The sequence below is a fragment of the Corylus avellana genome, chromosome 7 (genome assembly GCF_965113065.1).
Source record: "Corylus avellana chromosome 7, dhCorAvel1.hap1.2, whole genome shotgun sequence".
Lineage (NCBI taxonomy): Eukaryota > Viridiplantae > Streptophyta > Magnoliopsida > Fagales > Betulaceae > Corylus > Corylus avellana.
The window spans coordinates 19,188,500-19,208,025 of NC_142496.1; the positions used below are offsets into that span (position 1 = coordinate 19,188,500).

The window sequence follows — 19,526 nt, forward strand, 5'->3', positions numbered from 1 at the left end:
TGTATGGTTATAACTTTTTAGTCTCTCTTAATTATCAATTTGTTAAATCTTAACAGAGAAATTATAAATAACAAAAATACCTCATTATAAAAATAAAAAACTAAAAAAAAAGTGAAAAAGACACTGCATAACCGTGGGTCGTCCTTTTTTATTTTTATTTTTTAAATTTAAGGAAATAATTATAGTTTTATAAATGTTAGGAAGATATAACTGACATTTTATATATATGTTAAATGAAAATGAAAATTAGAAACTTCAAATTGCAAATTTTAAAAGTTAAAAAAAAAAGCTTGCAAACTCGGTACTCTAGTTCAAGTGTATATATATATATATCAGCATCTGGATTACCGGGGCATTGATTTGCGTGACAAAGAACTTTCAAAGGAAATTTCTGGAACCTAAAAATTATCATTAAATTTTATATCCATCAATATTAGATTTTGTGTGTACACCAAGCGAGTTAAGTTTACGAAAGGTTCAGTGTGGCGGGCATATTCCAGATAGCCAAATTATTTTTATTTATTTATTATTTTTTGGGCAGTGCCTTCAATATTTTGCAGCTACTCAGCTCTGACATCAATACGGCAATACCCACGGGTTCATCCGAAATCGTTATATATATATATATATATATATATATCAAAAGGGACAACAGTATGAGACAATATCAAATGACTTTTAGATTTTCATATTTAGTTGAAATGGATTTGTATGAAAGTTTAAAAACACATTAATTTGAAATTGATGCGTGCTGAATGGATTGTTTCAAATGTGATCAATGGTCGTAGTGTTGGTTGCTATGTCAAACCTTTTTTGGTTTTAACTACTGCATAGTAAGCTTTTTTTGTCATGAATATCGTTAAAATAAGACTTTGAATGTAAATTATTTAGTTATCAGAAAGAAATCAACCAAAAACCAAAATTTTAACACATAAATATTGATAGATGATCTCTATTTTCTAAAACATCTTCAGTCCTATTGTTATAAGAGTTTGTGAATTTTGTGTTCTTTTTTTTTTTTTTTTGGTATATATTTGTATATTCATGAATCATTTCTAGTATTAAGATAATATGAATATTTTAAGAGTTTGTTTTGAAAATTTAGTCTAGCCTCCCAAGAAAAAACTCCTGACTCGTATCACTGTAAATTGATGGCATGGCAGTGTTCAGTGACACACCAATGCTATTGGTAGTATTGAGAGGGCACATGAAACCAGCATGTAAAATAAATGAACCTATTTTACTGTAGATGCAGGCTATTGTCCCCGGATCTGCTGCTTCCAAATCTGAATTATCAACCCTGCTTTTCTAACCCTGCCATGCCCAAGCAAACAGTTGTTTACCAAGTTTTTTTTTTGTTCCCTCTTTTATTTATTTTTATTGTAGAAACAAACTAGTTCAGAACTAGAAAAAAAAAAAGAAAAAGAAAAAAGAAAAAAGAAAAAACTCATCCGCAACCTTCAAATGACGGGTATCTTTGGCATCTGATTCATCAAAGCTAGCTCTTTCTGCTTTTCTGAGACCCATGGAGCTGTAGAAGCAACGAGTTGCTGACAACAAATATTGAACTCAGAGCCATCAGCCCACCTGTCAAACCAAACGTCAGAGTGATGAAAGACTGACTATCATTCACATGATAAATAAATAAATAAAAGGGTTAAACACTTAAAAACTCTTAGAATTTGTACTGTTTATTTTTTTGTCTTATAGCGTTTAATTTGTATCACAAGAAATATATGTAATTTGATAAAAACAAAAATGATACCTACATTAATATTCTGTCTAAAACTTAATAAAATGCCATATTAGAACCAATCAAATGTCAACACATGTTATGTAATTAATTTTTTTTAAAATAATTTAAAAAGTATATTTTTTCAAAAAAAAAAAAAAAAAAAATAGAGAAAAAAAATTGAGGGTGGCTACGGCCATTTGGAGGTGGCCGAGCCACCCACTTGGTGCAACCACCCCCAGTACCCATTGGGGCTGGTTTCTGCCACCCCTTTGGCACCAAGGAGGTGGCCCAGATGGGGGTGGCCAAGCCACCCCCAATTTTTTTTTTTTTTTGAAAAATATATGTTTTGGACGAAATTTTAATAAGTATCATTTTCGTCTTTATGAAAATCACATGTACCTCCTGTAATACAAATAAAACCTTAGGGAGCAAAAAATAATGAGTTCAAACCCTAAGGGGTTTTTAAGTATTTAACCTTAAATAAAATAAGTAGGGGGTGCTCAAATTTATCGAGGCAAAGGCAATATGGGTCCGTTCGATAAAGGATTTTGGCAAGGCAAAGGCAACCTCCACTTTTTTTTTTTTTTTTTTCAACATTCTTACTTTTTATATCACATCAATCACTTTTTATTATTATTCAAATAAAAAAATTACTACAAATTTTTTTTTTTCATTTTTCCATACCAAACATCCTTACTTTTTCATTTTTTCAAAAAAACATTCTTACATTTTTTTTTGTTTTTTTTCATATCAATCAATTTTTGCTATTTGCTATGGTGCAAAACCAATGCCATCAAAACCGTTTGTGAAACACACCCATATTCTACAAGATGAGCATGGAACATGGTTTTTTCACCATTCAAATAAAAGAAAATGGATTGAGTAATAAGATTTTGCGGACCTGAAAGTGAAGGTGTCATGGCAAAATCATACTGGGGAAGGAGTACTCCAGCAGCTATGGGAACGGCAACGACATTGTATGCTATGGCCCATGACAAATTTTGGTACACTTTCGACATTGTTGCCTGTGAAAGTTCTAGTGCATCTACAACCTGCCAGTAAAAGAAGTCAGAAAGCAGAAGTATGGAAAACCTAATAGGCTTTGTCTAGTGAATGAAAAAGTGACCTATTCAAAAGCTTGCATTAGTTTCTTTGTTCTGTTGTAATTTCCCAATTTTATAGGACTCCAAAACCATAAAAAGAGAAGATGAAATTTCAATGCATTGGAATTTGTATAACAGATTATGCCTCACCAAGAGCTTCTCTCAAGTGACTAACTTGAGATGGCAACAACTTTGCAAACGTAAGGCATGCAACTACGTATCATACATGCTCTTTGAAACTCTGAATTAATGCCAATAGGAGTCATGAATAAAGGTTCATATCTAAAAATTGTCCAAAGTTTTCTAGGTTGAATGGTTACTTTGATCATTACTGAACAGAGTAAGAGCTTAAAGTGCGGTTTGTATACCATCTTATGGAGAAAAAGAAAATATGTAATTAATTATGCCTTCAATATAAAAGCTATCAAAAAAGAATGTTATCTAATATGTTTTAGCTTCAAGAACAATCATTATCAAAAAACCATAAAAACACATCATCTAATATTATGTATAACAAATATCCATCACTTCATATTATTGCCAAGTTAGAGACCAACGGCAGTTTTTTTTTTTTTTTTTTTGTTGCAACAGAGAAATCCCAAGAATGATGAGTTGCATAAAACAAGACGAAATCTGTCACACGAGAAAGAACATACTTGTGAAAGTTTGTTTCCAAGAAGTACAATGGATGCTGCATCTGATGCGGCATTTTCTTGGGCTTCAATCTGCAGAGCAATCCCAACATCGGCAAGCGCCAGACACGGTGCATCATTTATGCCATCACCTACCTTAATAAAACAAGGCATATTAGAACAACACCATTTCTGTCAAGGCAATAGCTTTTTAAGGGTCCATGGTAGGTTGTTTAGAGATAGGGTGTTTGATAGTCATGAGAAAGGTTAGATGCTCAACTGAGGTTTACCTCAGAGCTGTTTTGTTTGCATCCATAAAATTTAATGAAAATATCTAATTGAAAAAATCGAGTCACTAGCATTCTAGGACCCATTTGACTATTGCAAATTGGCTATGTTCATATAAATTCGAGAGTAAGGGATATGCTAGAAGATGGTTACCATAGCAACATGATGCCCAGCAGATTTAAGAGTTGAGATAACTTCAGATTTCTGCTGAGGAGTCAAGGAAGCATTGATACAATCACTTCCTATACCAACTGTCTTCGCAATAGTTGCAACTGCCTCTTCCCTGTCTCCTGATACAACGACTGTTTTGATACCCTTCTGCTGGAGCCTACCCATCAAAGCAGTAATATAAGGACATAAAGCAGGAAATCACATGATAATAATAGCAAGTCCAAGACGTTAATTCAGCAAATACCATACAAAGAATAGGATACTAGGATTCAATCTATTAGTGAGGAGGAGGCAGTATGGGTGGAGCAAGCTTTCGAGGAAGTGGAGGTTTTTGAGGTGGTGAAAGGCATGAATGGGGATAGAGCTCCAGGCCCAGATGATTTTTCTATGGTGTTCTTCCAATCTTGTTGGGATGTTATTGGATTAGATGTCATTAAAGTCTTGCTTGAGTTTCATTAGCCGGGCAAGTTTGAGAAAAGTTTGAATGCTACTTTCATCACTCTTATTCCTAAGAAAGTGGGGGCTGTTGAGGTCAAAGACTATTATCGTATTAGTTTGGTGAGCAGCATCTACAAAATTATTGCAAAGATCTTGGCGAATAGATTGAAAACTGTTTTGGAGATATCATTTCAAGGACTCAGAATGCTTTTATTAGAGGTCATTAGATCCTAGACTTAGTTCTTATCACTAATAAATGTCTACATAGCCGTCTCAAATTAGATGAGGCGGTAATTAAATATAAATTGGATTTAGAGAAGGCTTATGATCAAGTTAGTTGGGACTTTTCGCTTTTACATGTTAAGGAGATGTGGCTTTAAGGAGAAATGGCAGAAGTAGATCATGCACTGCCTAGCCACAATTTGGTTTTCCATTATGATTAATGGTACATCCAATGGTTTCTTCAATAGTTCTAGAGGTCTGAGACAGGGTGACCCTCTTTCCTCCCTCCTTTTTGTGATTGTTATTGAAGCTTTGAGTCATATGATGTTAGCTTCTACGAATGAGGACTTCATCACTGGTTTTTTGATGGGAGCTAGGAATGATGATCTTGTATTTGTATCCTATCTCCTTTTTGCCAATGACATCCTCATTTTCTAAGGGACTGCTCCATATTACTTTTGAGATGTATTCTATTTTCTTTTGAAGCTGCTTCAGGGCTAAAGATTAATAACATTGATTAGGAGCACGCTCTCCAACCTTCCCACATATTTCATTTCCCTCTTCCCTATCCCAGTTGGTGTTGCTAATCGGTTAGAAAAATTGCAAAGGGATTGGGGTGGTTTGGATAATGAGTCAAAACTCCATATTGTTAGTTGGAATAAGGTTTGTACTCCTATTCAGCTTGGAAGGCTGGGGATCAGAAGTTTGATTACGTTTAATCAGGCTCTATTGAGCAAGTGGCTATGGAGGTTTGCTGTAGAGAGAGGCTTTTTGGTATCAAATAGTGGATAAGAAGTATGAGAGTTTGGCGGGTGGATAGTGCACTAAAGGTGTCACTAGACCTACGGGATGAGTCTTTCAAAACACATTAGAAGGGAGTCAGGTGTCTTCTCTAGTTTTGCTAGTGTTGAGGTCAGTTATGGCTTTCGTACTAGGTTTTGGCATGACATGTGGTGTGGAGATCGTCCTATGAAGGAATCTTTTTTTGGAGTTATTTTGTCTTGCTAGGAATAGGGATGCTCTAATGGCTGACCTTAGGGCTGTTAGTAATTATATGGTTCATTGGAACATTAATTTCTTTAGGTTGGGGGGTTGACTCAGTCTCTTCTCTCTTCAATATCTTGTATTCAGCTAGGGTGGGTCGGGAAGGAAATGATAAACTATGTTGGATGCCCCCAAAAAGAACTTTTGAGGTTAAATCTTTTTACAAGGTTCTTACGTTCACTCTTCCTTCCCTTGGAAGAGCATTTGGAGGTCTAAGACTCCTTTGAAGTTGGCTCAGCATCCCTAGGGAAAATTCTCACCTTAAATAATCTTGCGTCACATCAAAGCAAGATATTGGTGTTGTATGTGAACAAGAGTGGGAAAATTTCACATTATCTTCTTCTTTATTGTGATGTCGCGAGAGATTTGTGGAATATGGTATTTTAGATGTTTGGAGTAGAGTAGGTTATGCCTAGACAGGTAGTGGATCTCATGTCGTGTTGGAAACGAAGGCTTGGTCGGAATGATATCGATATTGTTTGGAATGCAATGCATTCCTTAATGTGGTGCATTGAATAGAAATGAATGCTGAAGCTCAGATCTACAAATTTGTTTTTTAAAATCAAATTTGTAGTGGATCTCTGCTAGTGCCCTTGTCTTTGTCTCTAGCTTTGCAGATTTTTGTACTCTTTTTTCTCGTTCTTGATTTTTTGGATATTTTTCACTTGTATACTTCCTATTTACTTGGTTTCTTGCGCTTTCAATGAATTTCTGTTACTTATAAAAAACAAGCTAAAACTTGATGGTTTTTACTCATCAGTAGAATATGAAAATTACCTCACAGAACTAATTAAAAGAACACAATTACCCATCCCAAGGTTTGGGACAAATTATGCAACATAGAAGCATGGAAGACTAGAAATCAGGAAGATGCTGGCAAACATATCAAATACATAAATTTATTATAGAAAAATGTTAAAAGAAAAGTTCGTATTTGTACTCATTTTACTCTGCATAGAGCACATTATTCTTAGGAAGATCTTCTTGCTCCATAATCAGAGACAATCTATATACTTTTCGTGACAAGTGCACTGAAATGATTCTTTTGGTGAGGTTCAGGAAAAACTTGAGTTTAGGTAACATAAATGAGGAATTCCCTGAGCAAAAAGCAGAAGAAAGGGAAGAGGAGAAAAAAAGAAAATTGAGTTACACTATAGCTGGAAACAGTGAACAGATTTTGTAAACAAGGATGCTCATGGCCGCTTTTAAGTTAAAACTACTCGGACATACTTATCAGATAAAGTAAAGAAGAATTCTTCTATATGCAGCCAGAAATGATCAGAATAACATCATTTTATGGGAAAGCAAATTACCTGGTCACAGTAGATTCAGCATCATGACGTAAACTATCAGATATTGCAATAGCGCCAATGATGCCTTCTCCTTCACGTCCAACATAAACAACTGTTTTTGAACAGTTTGCCAATGATATGCCTTTTGATGAATGTTGCATCACAGCATGCTCTAGATTCATTATATCAGCCGTGCTTGTTCTCCTATTGAACCGTTCATGAACCCACTCTAGAGCACCAACTGCTACCAAACGCCCATCTACTTCCGCTAAGGTTCCGAAACCTGGTTCTGTTACTTGTCCTCGTGTGACTGGGATATCCAAATATAATGATTCAGCTCTCTTTATAATAGCCTTTGCAATTGGATGTGATGCCGTTTTCTCTACTGCAGCAGCAATTTGAAGAATTTCGGATTCTTCATAAACAAAGGAAGCCACAGCAGAAACAGCAGGTTTTCCTTCTGTAAGTGTCCCTGTCTGAAAGTTGAGACGTTGAGTGAGGATAAAGTGTACTCAAATGATGTAGAGTAAAATGCATTATTATACAACATATTTCCAATTTTTCAGAGTCAGTTCCATGTGTCATATGTGTGTGATTGTGTCAGAGCGAGAAGGCACTCTCACCTTACTTGAGCTCAAAAAAAAAAAAAAAAAAAAAAAAAAAAGGGGAAAGAAAAAACCACCTTATCTAAAGCAACATAATCTATGCTGGCCAAGCGTTCCAATACATCTCCTCCTCTTATAAGAAGTCCTTGTCTTGCTCCTGCTCATGTTCCAAGAAGTACAATATTTACAATTTAAGGGATAGAAAAACAAACAGATGATTTATTGCTGCACAATGCAGAAAAGTCTCAAGCACAAGTGAGCTTTATGACTTGATTTAAGACATTCTCCATACCAGCCTATCGAAGTAGTACTGTCATATTCAATAAACTGATATTAAAAGAACTACTCTCCTCAATCCCCAATTAGATGGATCCTTTCCTTTTTGGGCTGCCTAAAAATATATGGGAGTTTTCAAAAGTGAAATCATTTAATTTCCAATATGGACCCACACCTTTCCTGATCCACCCAAGGAATCTTAGAAAGGACGTTAAGTTTATTTCATTTCATAAATGCATGTCATTTTCCATAAACAAGTATACTTCAAATTAGTTTTCTCCAAAAGTTATTTTTTGGATGCTTAAAGATGATAATCACAATACGAGTAAACTACAAATCTCCTTTATGTTTCCTCGGTTATCTGAAGTCATATCTAGAAGTAACTCATTTTAGCATCTTTTAAGACAGATCCTCACTATTTTTGGCCATTGTACCCTCAATCAAGTTACATTTCCACATCAATAATAGTTACCATGAAGAAAGAAAGTTAATTGCAGGGCATAAAGTATCACATGAGCAGCAGGATTCTCTGTTTTAGAACTTCTGTCTATATTATAAAATAGGGGAAACTTCACTTACCCCTCACAAACTTTCGCGCTTTTTGCAGACACCCCCTCATTGTTCGAAAACTCTTACTTTGATATATCTAACTTTCATTTTCTTCCACTTTGCCTCTTCCATTAGGATTTTCTGTGAAATCCTAACGGAGGGGTGTAAAATTCCAATCTTCCCTTTTTTTTTTTTTTAATATAATAATTATAATATTTGGAGAAACTTCACTTTCCCCTCTTGAACTTACGCACCTTTTGCAAACACCCCCCTATCTTCAAAGTCTCTCACTTTGGTGTATCGAACTTTTGTTTCGTTTTAGTTACTACATTCCGTTAGGATTTTCTGTTAAATCCTAATGGGAGGGGGTGTGAAATTCCTAAAATGCCCTTAATTTTATTAAAAAATAATTTTTTATTAAAAAAAACTCTTGACCCGTGGGTTCATCGGAGTTTTATCCGCTCCTTACACTTTCACGAATTAGAGTAGCATTGCATTCTAACAATTTGAAAGACCTTGGTGGGTCACCAGGTGCCCATCGGAGGGTCACAAGTGTGGATCACTTTTTTTTTTTTTTTTTAATATAATAATTATAATAATAATTTTTTATTTATAAATAAGGGTAAATTTGAAATTTTTAAAAAAATTAGGGGTATAAAGGTCTTTTACTCATTCTACCGTTTGATTTAACTCCAATATCTAATGGTAGGGGGTAATTGGAACGAAACGAAAGTTCGATACACTAAAGTGAGAGACTTTGAAGATTGAGGGGGTGTTTGCAAAAGACGCGTAAGTTCAAGAGGGGTAAGTGAAGTTTTCCCTAATTTTTTATTTATAAATAAGGGTAAATTTGAAATTTTAAAAAAATTTAGGGGTACAAAGGTCTTTTACTCATTTGACCGTTTGATTTAACTGCAAAATCCTAATGGAAGGGGAAAAGTGAAAGGAAATCGAAATTGGATACATCAAAGTGAGTTTTTGAATGATGGGAGGTGTCTGCAAAAAGCTTGAAATTTTGGAAGGGGTAAGTGAAGGTTCCCCTATAAAATATTCAACTGAATAAAGGGAACAAATTAGATCATGTACCAAGAGAGGTGCCAACTAGGATTGCTGTGGGTGTGGCAAGACCCAATGCGCATGGGCAAGAAACTACCTGTAGGGGAAGAAATAATTAGTTTTATGAACTGAATGAATTTGATAGATGACATTTCATTAGATTTTCTTTAAAAAGTTTCTCATTTGACATATAGGATCATCTACAGAAATGTTGTGACTGCATAGATGGCAGTTATAGACAAATGTCCAAATGAATCACCGTCCAATAGCATCAATTTAAATTATGACAAGATAAAGTGGATTAAATTGACAGCAAGTAATGGCTGGCAGCTTGTAGGATGATTAAGATGCAAAGTTTTCAGTGTCCAGTATTGTTCTACAATTGATTAGTCAGTGATTTAAGCAGCCTAGCACTTTCTAATCTTTTTGTTTTGGATAAGGAGCACTTTCCAATCAACCAATGAGAGCTACCAACTATCTTGACTAATTATTTATCTTAATTCTAAATAATTACTTTATGAAATTATCCATTTAATCCTCTCTCTTTGATTGATTCAGGGTATTGAACCTCATGATAGCAATCTTTCTGGACCAATAAGATTATGCCTTTTGGATTCCTGTTATTTCTTGTAATAAGGACTCCAATAATACCATTAAGGGCCAATCAAATCTCTCCATTTATTTATTATTGCTGGCAATAAGGGCTACAATAATATCATAAAGGTCACCATTTATTAGAAAAACAAGAGAAAACTTCACTTACACCTCCCAAAGTATAAGTGGTTTTGCAATCATAACCTCGAAATTTAAAAATTTGCAATGTTGGCATCCCATGTTTTTGCTCCTTTTAATTTTACTCATTTTTGTTAAAATTAATGCCCCCATTTTTTTTTTCAGGGAAGAAGAAGGTACAACTTATAAATATATCCGTTGAAATGAAAACAGCACAAAATTGTCTGTTGAGATAAAACCAGAAAATAGTTTTTAAAAAATAAGTTCAGGCAGATATGGCTAGCCAATAGCATATAAGTCCGCCATTACTCACCAATACATCCACAGAAAGTTTCAAGCTCAAAAGCAAAGGATCTCCTTCTGGCCCAGCAATATCATTGAGCAAAACATCTGGAAAAACGTGTGTCCCAATATAATACCTGAACATGAATACAACAAGTTGAAAGAAGCTAATAGACAATAACAGAACATATTAAAGACTCCAATTTCAACATTGAGTTAAATTGATTAATGTTATAGGGGACTCAGAAGTCTAGCTTTTCTTGAGAATTTAATCCTGATCCATTCATCCTTCCATCGACCCTTAAAGCACTTTTAGTTGGTATGGCTCAATCAAATAGAAAGAAAAAAAAACTAGATAAGTAAACACATACCAAAATGCAAATGTAGCAGCTGAAAGAGTCATTACACTATATACAAATGGCCCAGCTATTGAATCTGCAAGCCTTTGTATAGGAGCTTCATGACCTTGGGCATCCTCAACCTAACAAGTAAAACATAGAGCCTTTGTATTAGCAGACATTACTCATATATAATAAGCTTTAGAATCTCATATATTCTGAACCATCAAGCATTCGATTGTTCATTTAGGCTTATCTCCATAACTGTCAATCCAACCAGGCTAGGTTATTTGAGTTGTTCATGCAACTGTAGTAAGTTTCAAATGTACACTTAAATGGGTTGCTGATGTAGGACGATATTTACCTATATTTTCGATAAAAATGAAAATAAAGAAAATATCAAAAATAATATTGGAACAGCATCACTTCATCAGAATTTTACCCGTTCTCAGACAATGGAAGCACAAAATGAAAGATTGACACGATTTCTGCTGATTGTCAATTTTATATTATGATTTTATTTTATTTTATTAGGACTTTATTTCCTTTCGTTAATAAGGTTAGATTTGCTTTAATTATTTTCATTTCATTATTAGGATTATGTTTACTATTGCTACTAGGATTATGTTTACTATTACTACTGGGATTAGGTTTACTTTCTCTATAAGTATTTCTCTTCTATAAATAGGTTAGCTTATTATGTTTTTTTTTTGATAAGTAATAAGAAGTTTTATTAAAGGTTAGCTTATTATGTAAAACTCAACTAATTGAATTATTATCAAATCAAAGAATTCTCTCTCAAATACTCTGCGGAGTTTTATCTTTCTTTTAGCCTGCAAGCTTGTTTTTATCTTTTGGTGTAGAAGACAAAGACGCTTCACCTTGCAGAATCAAAGACGTTACTCTTTGATTAGTTACCTTAGTTTTCTGCTATGTCAGTTGCTAAAATAGCGGTAAAGGGAATAGGAGGGATGGGGTCAATTCTTATTGTTGACTATAACTTTCAACCCTTCCTTAACTTAGCCTATTGGCAACAACGTCTATAATACATGTTCCTTCACTCACCTCTTTAAAACATGAGGAGGCTTTTCAAATTACCCCTGTTCTATAGATGTGGACCACAAAAATAAAATTAAAGGAATAGAAATGTAGTTTACTAACCATGCGAAAAATCTTGGATATCATTGAGTTGGTGCCAGTGGAAGAGGCTTCAATCCTCAAAGGGCCATCCTGAAACAATAATACACTTCTAATAAAGTTAAATAAAATTGAAATGTCAAAATCCAGATAAACTTGATATGCCAGAGAATTAGCTGAAAAGTGTACTACGTGGCATAAAGCTTAATCTTGGAAGAAGAAAAATGGCAATAAAGAATGTGTGTCAACCTCTCATCTCAGATATCCTAAATATATAAGGTTAATACAAAATATATAATAATAACTTCTATCTGTCTTAAAGATTAGCGATCTCACCCTAAAGAAAATAATCAAGGGCATAAGAATAGCATTACTCTCAAGACTAAATTTAATCATACCCAATTTACTGTGCCAGCAGAGACTGTGAGGCCTTTTTCCTTAAACACAGGGAGTGATTCTCCTGTAAGCATGGATTCATCCACAACACTTCTTCCTGAAACAACTCTTCCCTGTTTCATCAAATTCAATGTCAGCAGCAGACAATCAATATGTACACATCCACTTTTGATATATATATATACACATCAAGAAGCTCCCGGAAGAGCAAACTTAAAAACCAAAATTATTTGAAATTATGGTCTAAATTTATCGTGGACCAAGTTAGAATCCTACAAAGTCTTAGCCTCCTTAGCTTTAATCTTATTTTTATGCTTTTTTGTTTTAAAAAGCTGGTTGGTTCAGTTTGAATTGACTGTTTCTCAGGTAGGGGTAAGCTGGTAATGTTCACATTTGATGGAATAAGCTGTACCAGAGGCCCTTAAGTCTTATTTTTAGTTTTGGGGGCCATTTTCTATTATTATTATTATTTTTTTCTAGCGGTTTCTACTTGGTTTAGTAGTTTTTTCTTCTTTTTTCATTTAAAAATCCCAGCGGATTGGCAATAGCCTATATAAAGGCCTCCATATAATCTGTCATTAGGTAGCCACCCCTTCTCAGGGAACCGTACATGAGACTTCCGCATCATACAGCTCTGTCCCGAGCTTCCGTCGTTGGCCCTTGCCATTAGACCACTATCCATCTATGCCTATATGTTCAACTGTTTTATACATATTTCCAGCAACTTCTGAGCTTTAAGGTGTAATTGCCTAGGCTGTTTCCTTCTTCCACTTTTCCATTTGAGTTTCAAATAGAACCAAAGACCCTAAACCCCTTCACATCAAATCCCAATAAGATCACATCAAGAAACCTAACTATATTGCTCAAATCCTAAAGATCCTGCATCAGATTTGGTATCAAATTCCCACCACTTCTCAATATATGATGGAATGAGGCTCAACAAACAAAAAAGAAATGAAAGAGATACTATTGTAAATAATCAACAGGACTTTAGTGTTAAACCGAAAAAAAAAAAAAAAACACAAGCCATGAGTCTATATAGCTTGAAGATGTTGTAATAGGCCATATTCATGACGCTTGAGGCAATATGCAAACATTTGACCTAACGGGCAATTATCTGATAGTATTATAAATAAGGTTGGCTGGTATCACATGTAAAGTCAGCAATAAAATGCAAAGGGAAACAGCAGAGTATAAGTTGCTCATTGAAAATTCAAATATGATTTCTAATCATGGCTAAATTTAAATCATTGAGCGCCATAAACATTCTGGGCAACTTACATCTACAGGAATAGTTTCTCCAGGCAAAACCAACATGGAGTCTCCTACTCGAATGTCATCAGTTGGGACCTCGACACATATTGCATCAGAGCAAAGTACGCTATCAGCAGACGGATCACTTTCAGAGGGCATAATCACAAGTCGAGACTGAGTGGATATCAGTGACTGCAAAAGCATCCAGCCCACCCAATCAACAAGAATCGATTATTTATCCACCAGAAGATATAAAGTAGATGGGAAAGCACCTCATGCACATATCAATTCATCACAGTGAGCAAATAGTACTCTTAACATCAAATAAATATGCATATCTATGCTGCCTTCATATTGGCCATGGCATTAGGCTAGACGTAATACAGATAACAGAGACATGGAGACACTATGTCAAAGCAAAAAAACATCGAGGCATCTGTGAATCAAAATGTTTCAGCAACTGACAAAATAATTTATATTTTAATATAAAATGAAGTTGCACAGAATAGAGCAAAGAGAGAAAGCAGCTATGGGAAGAACTAGCAGCGTGGGTGTTCCACTAAAATGCACTGGAGAACCCAAAAAAAAAATAAAAAAATAAAGGATTCCTTTTCATGCTCGAAATCACCTGTTGAAAACATTTCGAACCACGTATAAATAAGAAAAATCATATTGGCAGATAGAAAGCAAACAATTAAGCAGGCCATGTAATAGGATCAAAATATAATTTGCAATTATACAAACATAAGTTTGCAGTAGAAGGCACAAGTTACAAGTTACAGAAATTGAAATGAAGTCGAATTTCATGAATTTCTTGAGAAGATACCAACTTAATGTTCACAGTTTTATTCATTGAAATTAGAGATATGGAGGACATTCTAACTTACTAAAAGTTCATTCATATCACTTGATGCCCTGATTCTTGCCCTTTCTTCCAGAGAACGTCCTAGGAGCACAAAACCAAGAAGCATGACCTGCATACTAAAATACAGGAGCCTTCTGAGAGGAAATTGCAATCTACCAAATTTTAAAGTTTCAACCTACTAGCTTTGAAATGTCATGATAAGATAGGTCGTTATAACAGCCAAGTTGAGTTGTAGGTTTCTAAAGCTCGGCTTGAAAATTTAACAAATTTCTTATAATCATGAGAAACGCTGCAACAAATGAAAGTAGAGCAACTCACCGGTTCCTCAAAGAATGAGGCATCCCATTCAAGCCTTGGGTTAAGAAGTGAGACCTACAAAAGGGAAGAAATTGAAGATTATAAAACTAACTAGAAAAACCAAAAAGGGATCATCTCGGAAAGCAAGTGAAAACTCAATGTCAGCTTTCAAAAAGGGTCTCACCGCGCTAATGATAAATGCTGCAATGGACCCAAATCCCACGAGAGAATTCATATTTGGTGAACCCTTCTTGAATGCCCTCAGACCATCAAAAAGCAAGTCTGACCAATACATTTTTATTGTTTAAACCACAAAATAATAATTGAAATACAGAATTGTGAGAATACAATAAAACAAATCGATCAGCCGGATAGACAGAAATAGAATATAACAGAAGAACTAAAATCGAATATTAATTACTTCACAGATACTGATTAAAATATTCTTTTTTTAGCAAATCTAAAGATCCCTCGAGGCATTGAGTACTTGACAAAACAAGCAGCATATGGTACTTTAACAAGAGGAGGGAGAAACCATTACCGACCTCGTCCAGGTCCCAATAGAGCTCCCAAAGCCAAACCGCCCTTTACATACGAATTATGAAGTACCTCCCAGAACGCTCCTAAACCAACGACAACGAAACCAAAGTCGAGAATTAAAGCACTTTTTTTTTTTTTTTTTTTTTGGCTTTTATAAGCGAATGTTGCATTGGTTTTCAGAACAAAAAGCAAGAACCAAAAAAGTTCGCAAAACTTGGAGTGAGCATCGTCTGCAATATGATTATACGATTACCATGAGCGACGTGAATCCCAAGAGAATGCAAGATATGCGACGTGTGCGATCCGCAACACAAGGCCACCAAAGTCCAGGCGAAAGCCACGCGATTCCGACTCTTAGTGAGCAATTCCTGCTTCTTCTTCGCCATCTCCTTCCAATTCTTCACTTTCTCCGCCACTCCCATCCCCGAAACCCTCCTCTTCGTCGGAAATCCACACTCCGTCAGCCTCCGAGCCAAATTCTCCGCAACATTCGCCGACAAGTCGATCTCCTCGATTTCGGGCTTCAGTCTGACCGCCGCAGTCTCGGTCAACATGTTGACCACCACCGAGTCGACTCGGTCGTCGGCGGAGAGCATCGATTTGACTCGGGACACGCAGGCCCCGCACATCATTCCCGAGACATCGAGAAGCAGCGATGACTCGTCGCGCTTACGCTCTTGCCGAAACGCGCCGTCTCGTGTCAGTGGTTCAGTCTCCAAGGAGCTGGAAAGAATGAGATTAGGAGCCGATAATCGGCGCCGGTTTGGGAGGGGAAGGTTACGACGCCGTTTTCGTGGAACTAGAGGGTTGAAGTCAGAACGTCGACCAATCGGATTTGTGCCGTAGCTTAAGCAGAGCTTTCGGTGAGGCCAGAGCGAGAGCCCTAGCAGATTGATCGTCATTTCGCTGGAGAGAGAGAGGGAGAGGTGGACGATGAGACTTCAGATTGCCGGTAGCAGAAGTGGAGGTGGTTGTGTTGAATACTTGAACTTCGGCGGTGGGATCAGATGTGACACGTCAGATAACTACCTCCTCAACTTTCATACATGACTGCTAGTCAGACTAAGAAAGCAGCATGTGGTCAAAACTACAGGAGGAGTGACACGGTGTATCCACCAAGTGAAACCGAAGCGAAACGTTGTCGTATGGAGTACAAGGCTTGCGGCCTGGGGGGGATCAAATCTAAAGATTTCGATGCGTTATCCTCTTCAGCCCGCTTTACCAGTAAAGAGTCGCTGAGCTTCGCGAGAGATGGCCCCGGCGGAGTCGTCCACAGAGACCGCGTCCGTTCCGAACCGCGTAATTCTCTCTTGGGCATTTACGCAAACGCCATTTCTGTGGCCATCCAATTCCAACTCCATCCCCAAGCCCAGTAATTTAGTTCGTCCAAGCATGATTCTTCGTGACCTTCGCAGCTCAGTCATGTCAACTGCTGATAATTGTCTCGGCTTTCTTCACCTTTTCGCAACTGAAAATCCGGTTCTCAAGCAAGTGCTTTCCTGGTCTTCTCAATTTCAGGGCATCTGCCAGCAGGTAACTCCCCATCATTCCTAACAGGCGTATGTATGTTTGTGTTACACTATTCAATAACTATTTAATCGTTTCTATTAAGCGGGAGATGAATTTTGTTAGCTGGTCTGGTTTGGCCTTGACGAGGAAGTGATTGGAAGCGGTTCATAAAGGAGCCCTTCCCACCATGCTTTTATAAGAGAGCTTCATAGTTTTCTCATTTCTTTGATGGGTATAGGAGTATTTGGTTGAACTCTACTTCAGATTAACTGCAGGAAATACAGGAATATGAAATCTCTGTCCAATCATAATTTTGCTGCGGTCATACCGGGAGATTCTGTGGCAGGGGTCGTGGTGGCTAATGGTATCCTAAATTTCTTGAACATTTATAACACGCTTTTGATTGTCAGGCTTGTTTTGACCTGGTTTCCAAACGCTCCTCCTGCCATTGTTAGTCCCCTCAGGTGAGCATCCTATCTGTTCTAATTACTTTGACACTCGAAAACTATTGTCACCCTTTGTAGTAAAAACTATTGTTCTAATTACTTTGAATGAGCGTCCCCATTCAATTCCATTGTAGTAAAACAAAAACCAAAACAAAAAAGTGAATAAACCCAGGTAAACACTGTGTGAGAGCCATACTGGCTGATGGATTTTATTCACCCTTCAAGATGAGGGTCATTATTCTATTTAGAGTTCGTTTGGGGTTGCGATTTTAAAATATACGGTTTTTAAAAACTTAGTGAAGCATTTGATAAAATTGTAGTTTGAACTTTAAAATCGTAGTTTAATTTTTAAAATTGTGCGTTTTTAAAAATACACATCTTTGCATGCAATTTGAAAATGCAGATTTTTTTTATGTTTTTAAAATGCAATTTTTTAAAAACTACTAAAAAATGATACATTTTTTACGATTTGGTTTAAAATCACACTTTTAATTTACGAAATCACAGTGTCAAACTCTTAGTTTGAAAGGAGTTTTTGCTTATCTTTATGCTTGTGGTGTTGAACTTCTACTTGGCTGACTGTTTATTTTTCACAACCATTTCTATGTCTTTATGATGGATGTTGTGTTCCCATCCAGCACTATATGTGACCCATACCTGAACATATTCCGTGGAATTATCCCACCACTTGGAGGAACACTGGATTTCTCTCCCATACTGGCATTTCTGGTTCTGAATGCCTTTACTAGCACTGCTTCTGCGCTTCCTGCAGAACTTCCAGCAACAGGAACACCTGAAGAAGGTTGTGCATCTCTTGCAAAGTTTACCAATAGTACTACATCACAGGACAAATGGATGAGAAGGCTTCACGGAAACAAGTCAAAGAGCTCCAGTGGTGTCAATTAGGCTCTTCTGTTCATTTCCATCTCCCACTCTTTAGGTTTTTATACCTTCTTAATTGTCAGTCTTCTAGGTATGCGGTGTCTGTATTCTTGTATTCTTTTGAGTATTGGACAGTGACATTCCGGCTATTACCTTTGGCTTGTTCTGGCTGAACTGCAGAAATTCTTCTGCTATATATTGAATAACAGTGCAAGTTATTTATATTTGTCATTATGGTGAACTAGTCTACTGCTATTGATAGGATGAAGCAGGCAGACTACTACATGATTTTGCTCATTTACTCTGGACATCTGTCAAAGCAAATGCTGGTGAATGCAGGTTTCTTTTCTTCTTTCTCTCATTCATGTAAGCACACTTTTGTCCAATTATGCAATCGAAGTGTAACGAATAGAACAGAACCAAGGCCTAGGGCTGTCCTCGGAGCAGTGGATTGACCATCACCTTCCTGTAATTTTGGTTGGTAGACCTACACACCTCGACAATCTACTGCTTACAGGAAACAATTTGGGTTGTTTTATTATATGAGTAATACTATTTAGTAGACGGTTACAATTGTTATACAATTGGAATGACATGATTGTGAAAATTATTCATTGGTTTTTTTCCGCTACTATGCTATTCCAGTCGTATAATAGTCATATTGAGAAAAGTTTAGAATCCTTGTCATCTATCGGGCAGGCCAAATTTGATAGGTTGACATCCTCATGTCTGCCATGGGCAATAATCATCCCTTCCATTTCCTTCCCATAGTAGGCGGATCAAGTTTTACTATGTAGAATTCATTGCACATGGGTCAAGACTAGGGCTGTAAATGAGCCGAGCCGAGCTGAGTCGAGTTTTGCCAATACTGGGTCGGCTCAATACAGAGGGCAAATAATCGAGCCGGTCTCGAGCTCGAGCCGAGCTACAAAACCATTACCCGAACTCGACTCATTGGAAACAACATTGGCTCAGGATCGAGCTTGGGCTCACTAGAACGTGGAAATCGGGCCGAGTCGAGTACTCAAGTGACTCGACTCGGCCCGAGCTCGAAAATGATGGGTTAATTTCTTTCCAGTTTATCGAGCCCGAGCCCGGTTTACGGGCCAGCCGAGCCTTAAATGTGTGGCTCGGCCCGTGTAAGGCTCGTTTAATGGTCCATTTTATCGAGCCCGAGCCCGAGCCCGGTAAATGGGTCAAACGAGCCTTAACTGTGTGGCCCAGCTCATTTAAGACTCGTTTAATGGTTAAAAAAGAATAAAAAATTCAAAGTCAGTGAACAAAAACACAAAATTCATCATAGAAATTCAATATAATTGTATGAGTGTACCTACATCAGCAAACAGCCATATGACAAAATACAAGCAAATTGGAAATGAAGATAATAGAGATTACAAAGCAAATTCTAAATGAACCTTTAATAAAGATTACAAGCTA

The 19,526-nt window shown here is 36.5% G+C and overlaps 2 protein-coding genes across 2 annotated transcripts; one reads left to right on the forward strand and one right to left on the reverse strand.

The window, feature by feature from the left end:
- Positions 1-1,074: 1,074 nt before the first annotated feature.
- Positions 1,075-16,288, reverse strand: LOC132183676 (copper-transporting ATPase PAA2, chloroplastic). Its single transcript, XM_059597049.2, has 18 exons — positions 15,506-16,288; positions 15,258-15,335; positions 14,897-14,994; positions 14,734-14,787; positions 14,438-14,524; positions 13,578-13,742; positions 12,299-12,409; positions 11,925-11,993; positions 10,797-10,906; positions 10,457-10,562; positions 9,442-9,508; positions 7,608-7,687; positions 6,947-7,401; positions 3,912-4,086; positions 3,495-3,626; positions 2,637-2,787; positions 1,459-1,587; positions 1,075-1,314 (listed from the first exon to the last, which is right to left on the reverse strand). The coding sequence occupies exons 1-17, from the start codon at positions 16,152-16,154 to the stop codon at positions 1,499-1,501; spliced, it is 2,676 nt and encodes an 891-aa protein (XP_059453032.2). The 5' UTR covers positions 16,155-16,288; the 3' UTR covers positions 1,075-1,314; positions 1,459-1,498.
- A 128-nt stretch (positions 16,289-16,416) lies between these two features.
- On the forward strand, positions 16,417-18,311 carry YLMG2 (YGGT family protein). Its single transcript, XM_059597050.2, has 3 exons — positions 16,417-16,785; positions 17,026-17,225; positions 17,846-18,311. The coding sequence occupies exons 1-3, from the start codon at positions 16,504-16,506 to the stop codon at positions 18,111-18,113; spliced, it is 750 nt and encodes a 249-aa protein (XP_059453033.2). The 5' UTR covers positions 16,417-16,503; the 3' UTR covers positions 18,114-18,311.
- Positions 18,312-19,526: the final 1,215 nt, after the last annotated feature.

Excerpts from the sequence above, each read along its gene's own strand:
- YLMG2 (XM_059597050.2), top strand. The coding sequence starts at position 16,504 with ATGGCCCCGGCGGAGTCGTCCACAGAGACCGCGTCCGTTCCGAACCGC. Across the intron at positions 16,786-17,025 it reads TTCAGGGCATCTGCCAGCAG|ATTAACTGCAGGAAATACAG; the intron begins GTAACTCCCCAT and ends ACTCTACTTCAG. Across the intron at positions 17,226-17,845 it reads GCCATTGTTAGTCCCCTCAG|CACTATATGTGACCCATACC; the intron begins GTGAGCATCCTA and ends GTTCCCATCCAG.
- LOC132183676 (XM_059597049.2), bottom strand. The coding sequence starts at position 16,154 with ATGACGATCAATCTGCTAGGGCTCTCGCTCTGGCCTCACCGAAAGCTC. Across the intron at positions 14,788-14,896 it reads CAGCATTTATCATTAGCGCG|GTCTCACTTCTTAACCCAAG; the intron begins GTGAGACCCTTT and ends TCCCTTTTGTAG. Across the intron at positions 13,743-14,437 it reads GTGATATGAATGAACTTTTA|TCACTGATATCCACTCAGTC; the intron begins GTAAGTTAGAAT and ends ATGCTTTTGCAG.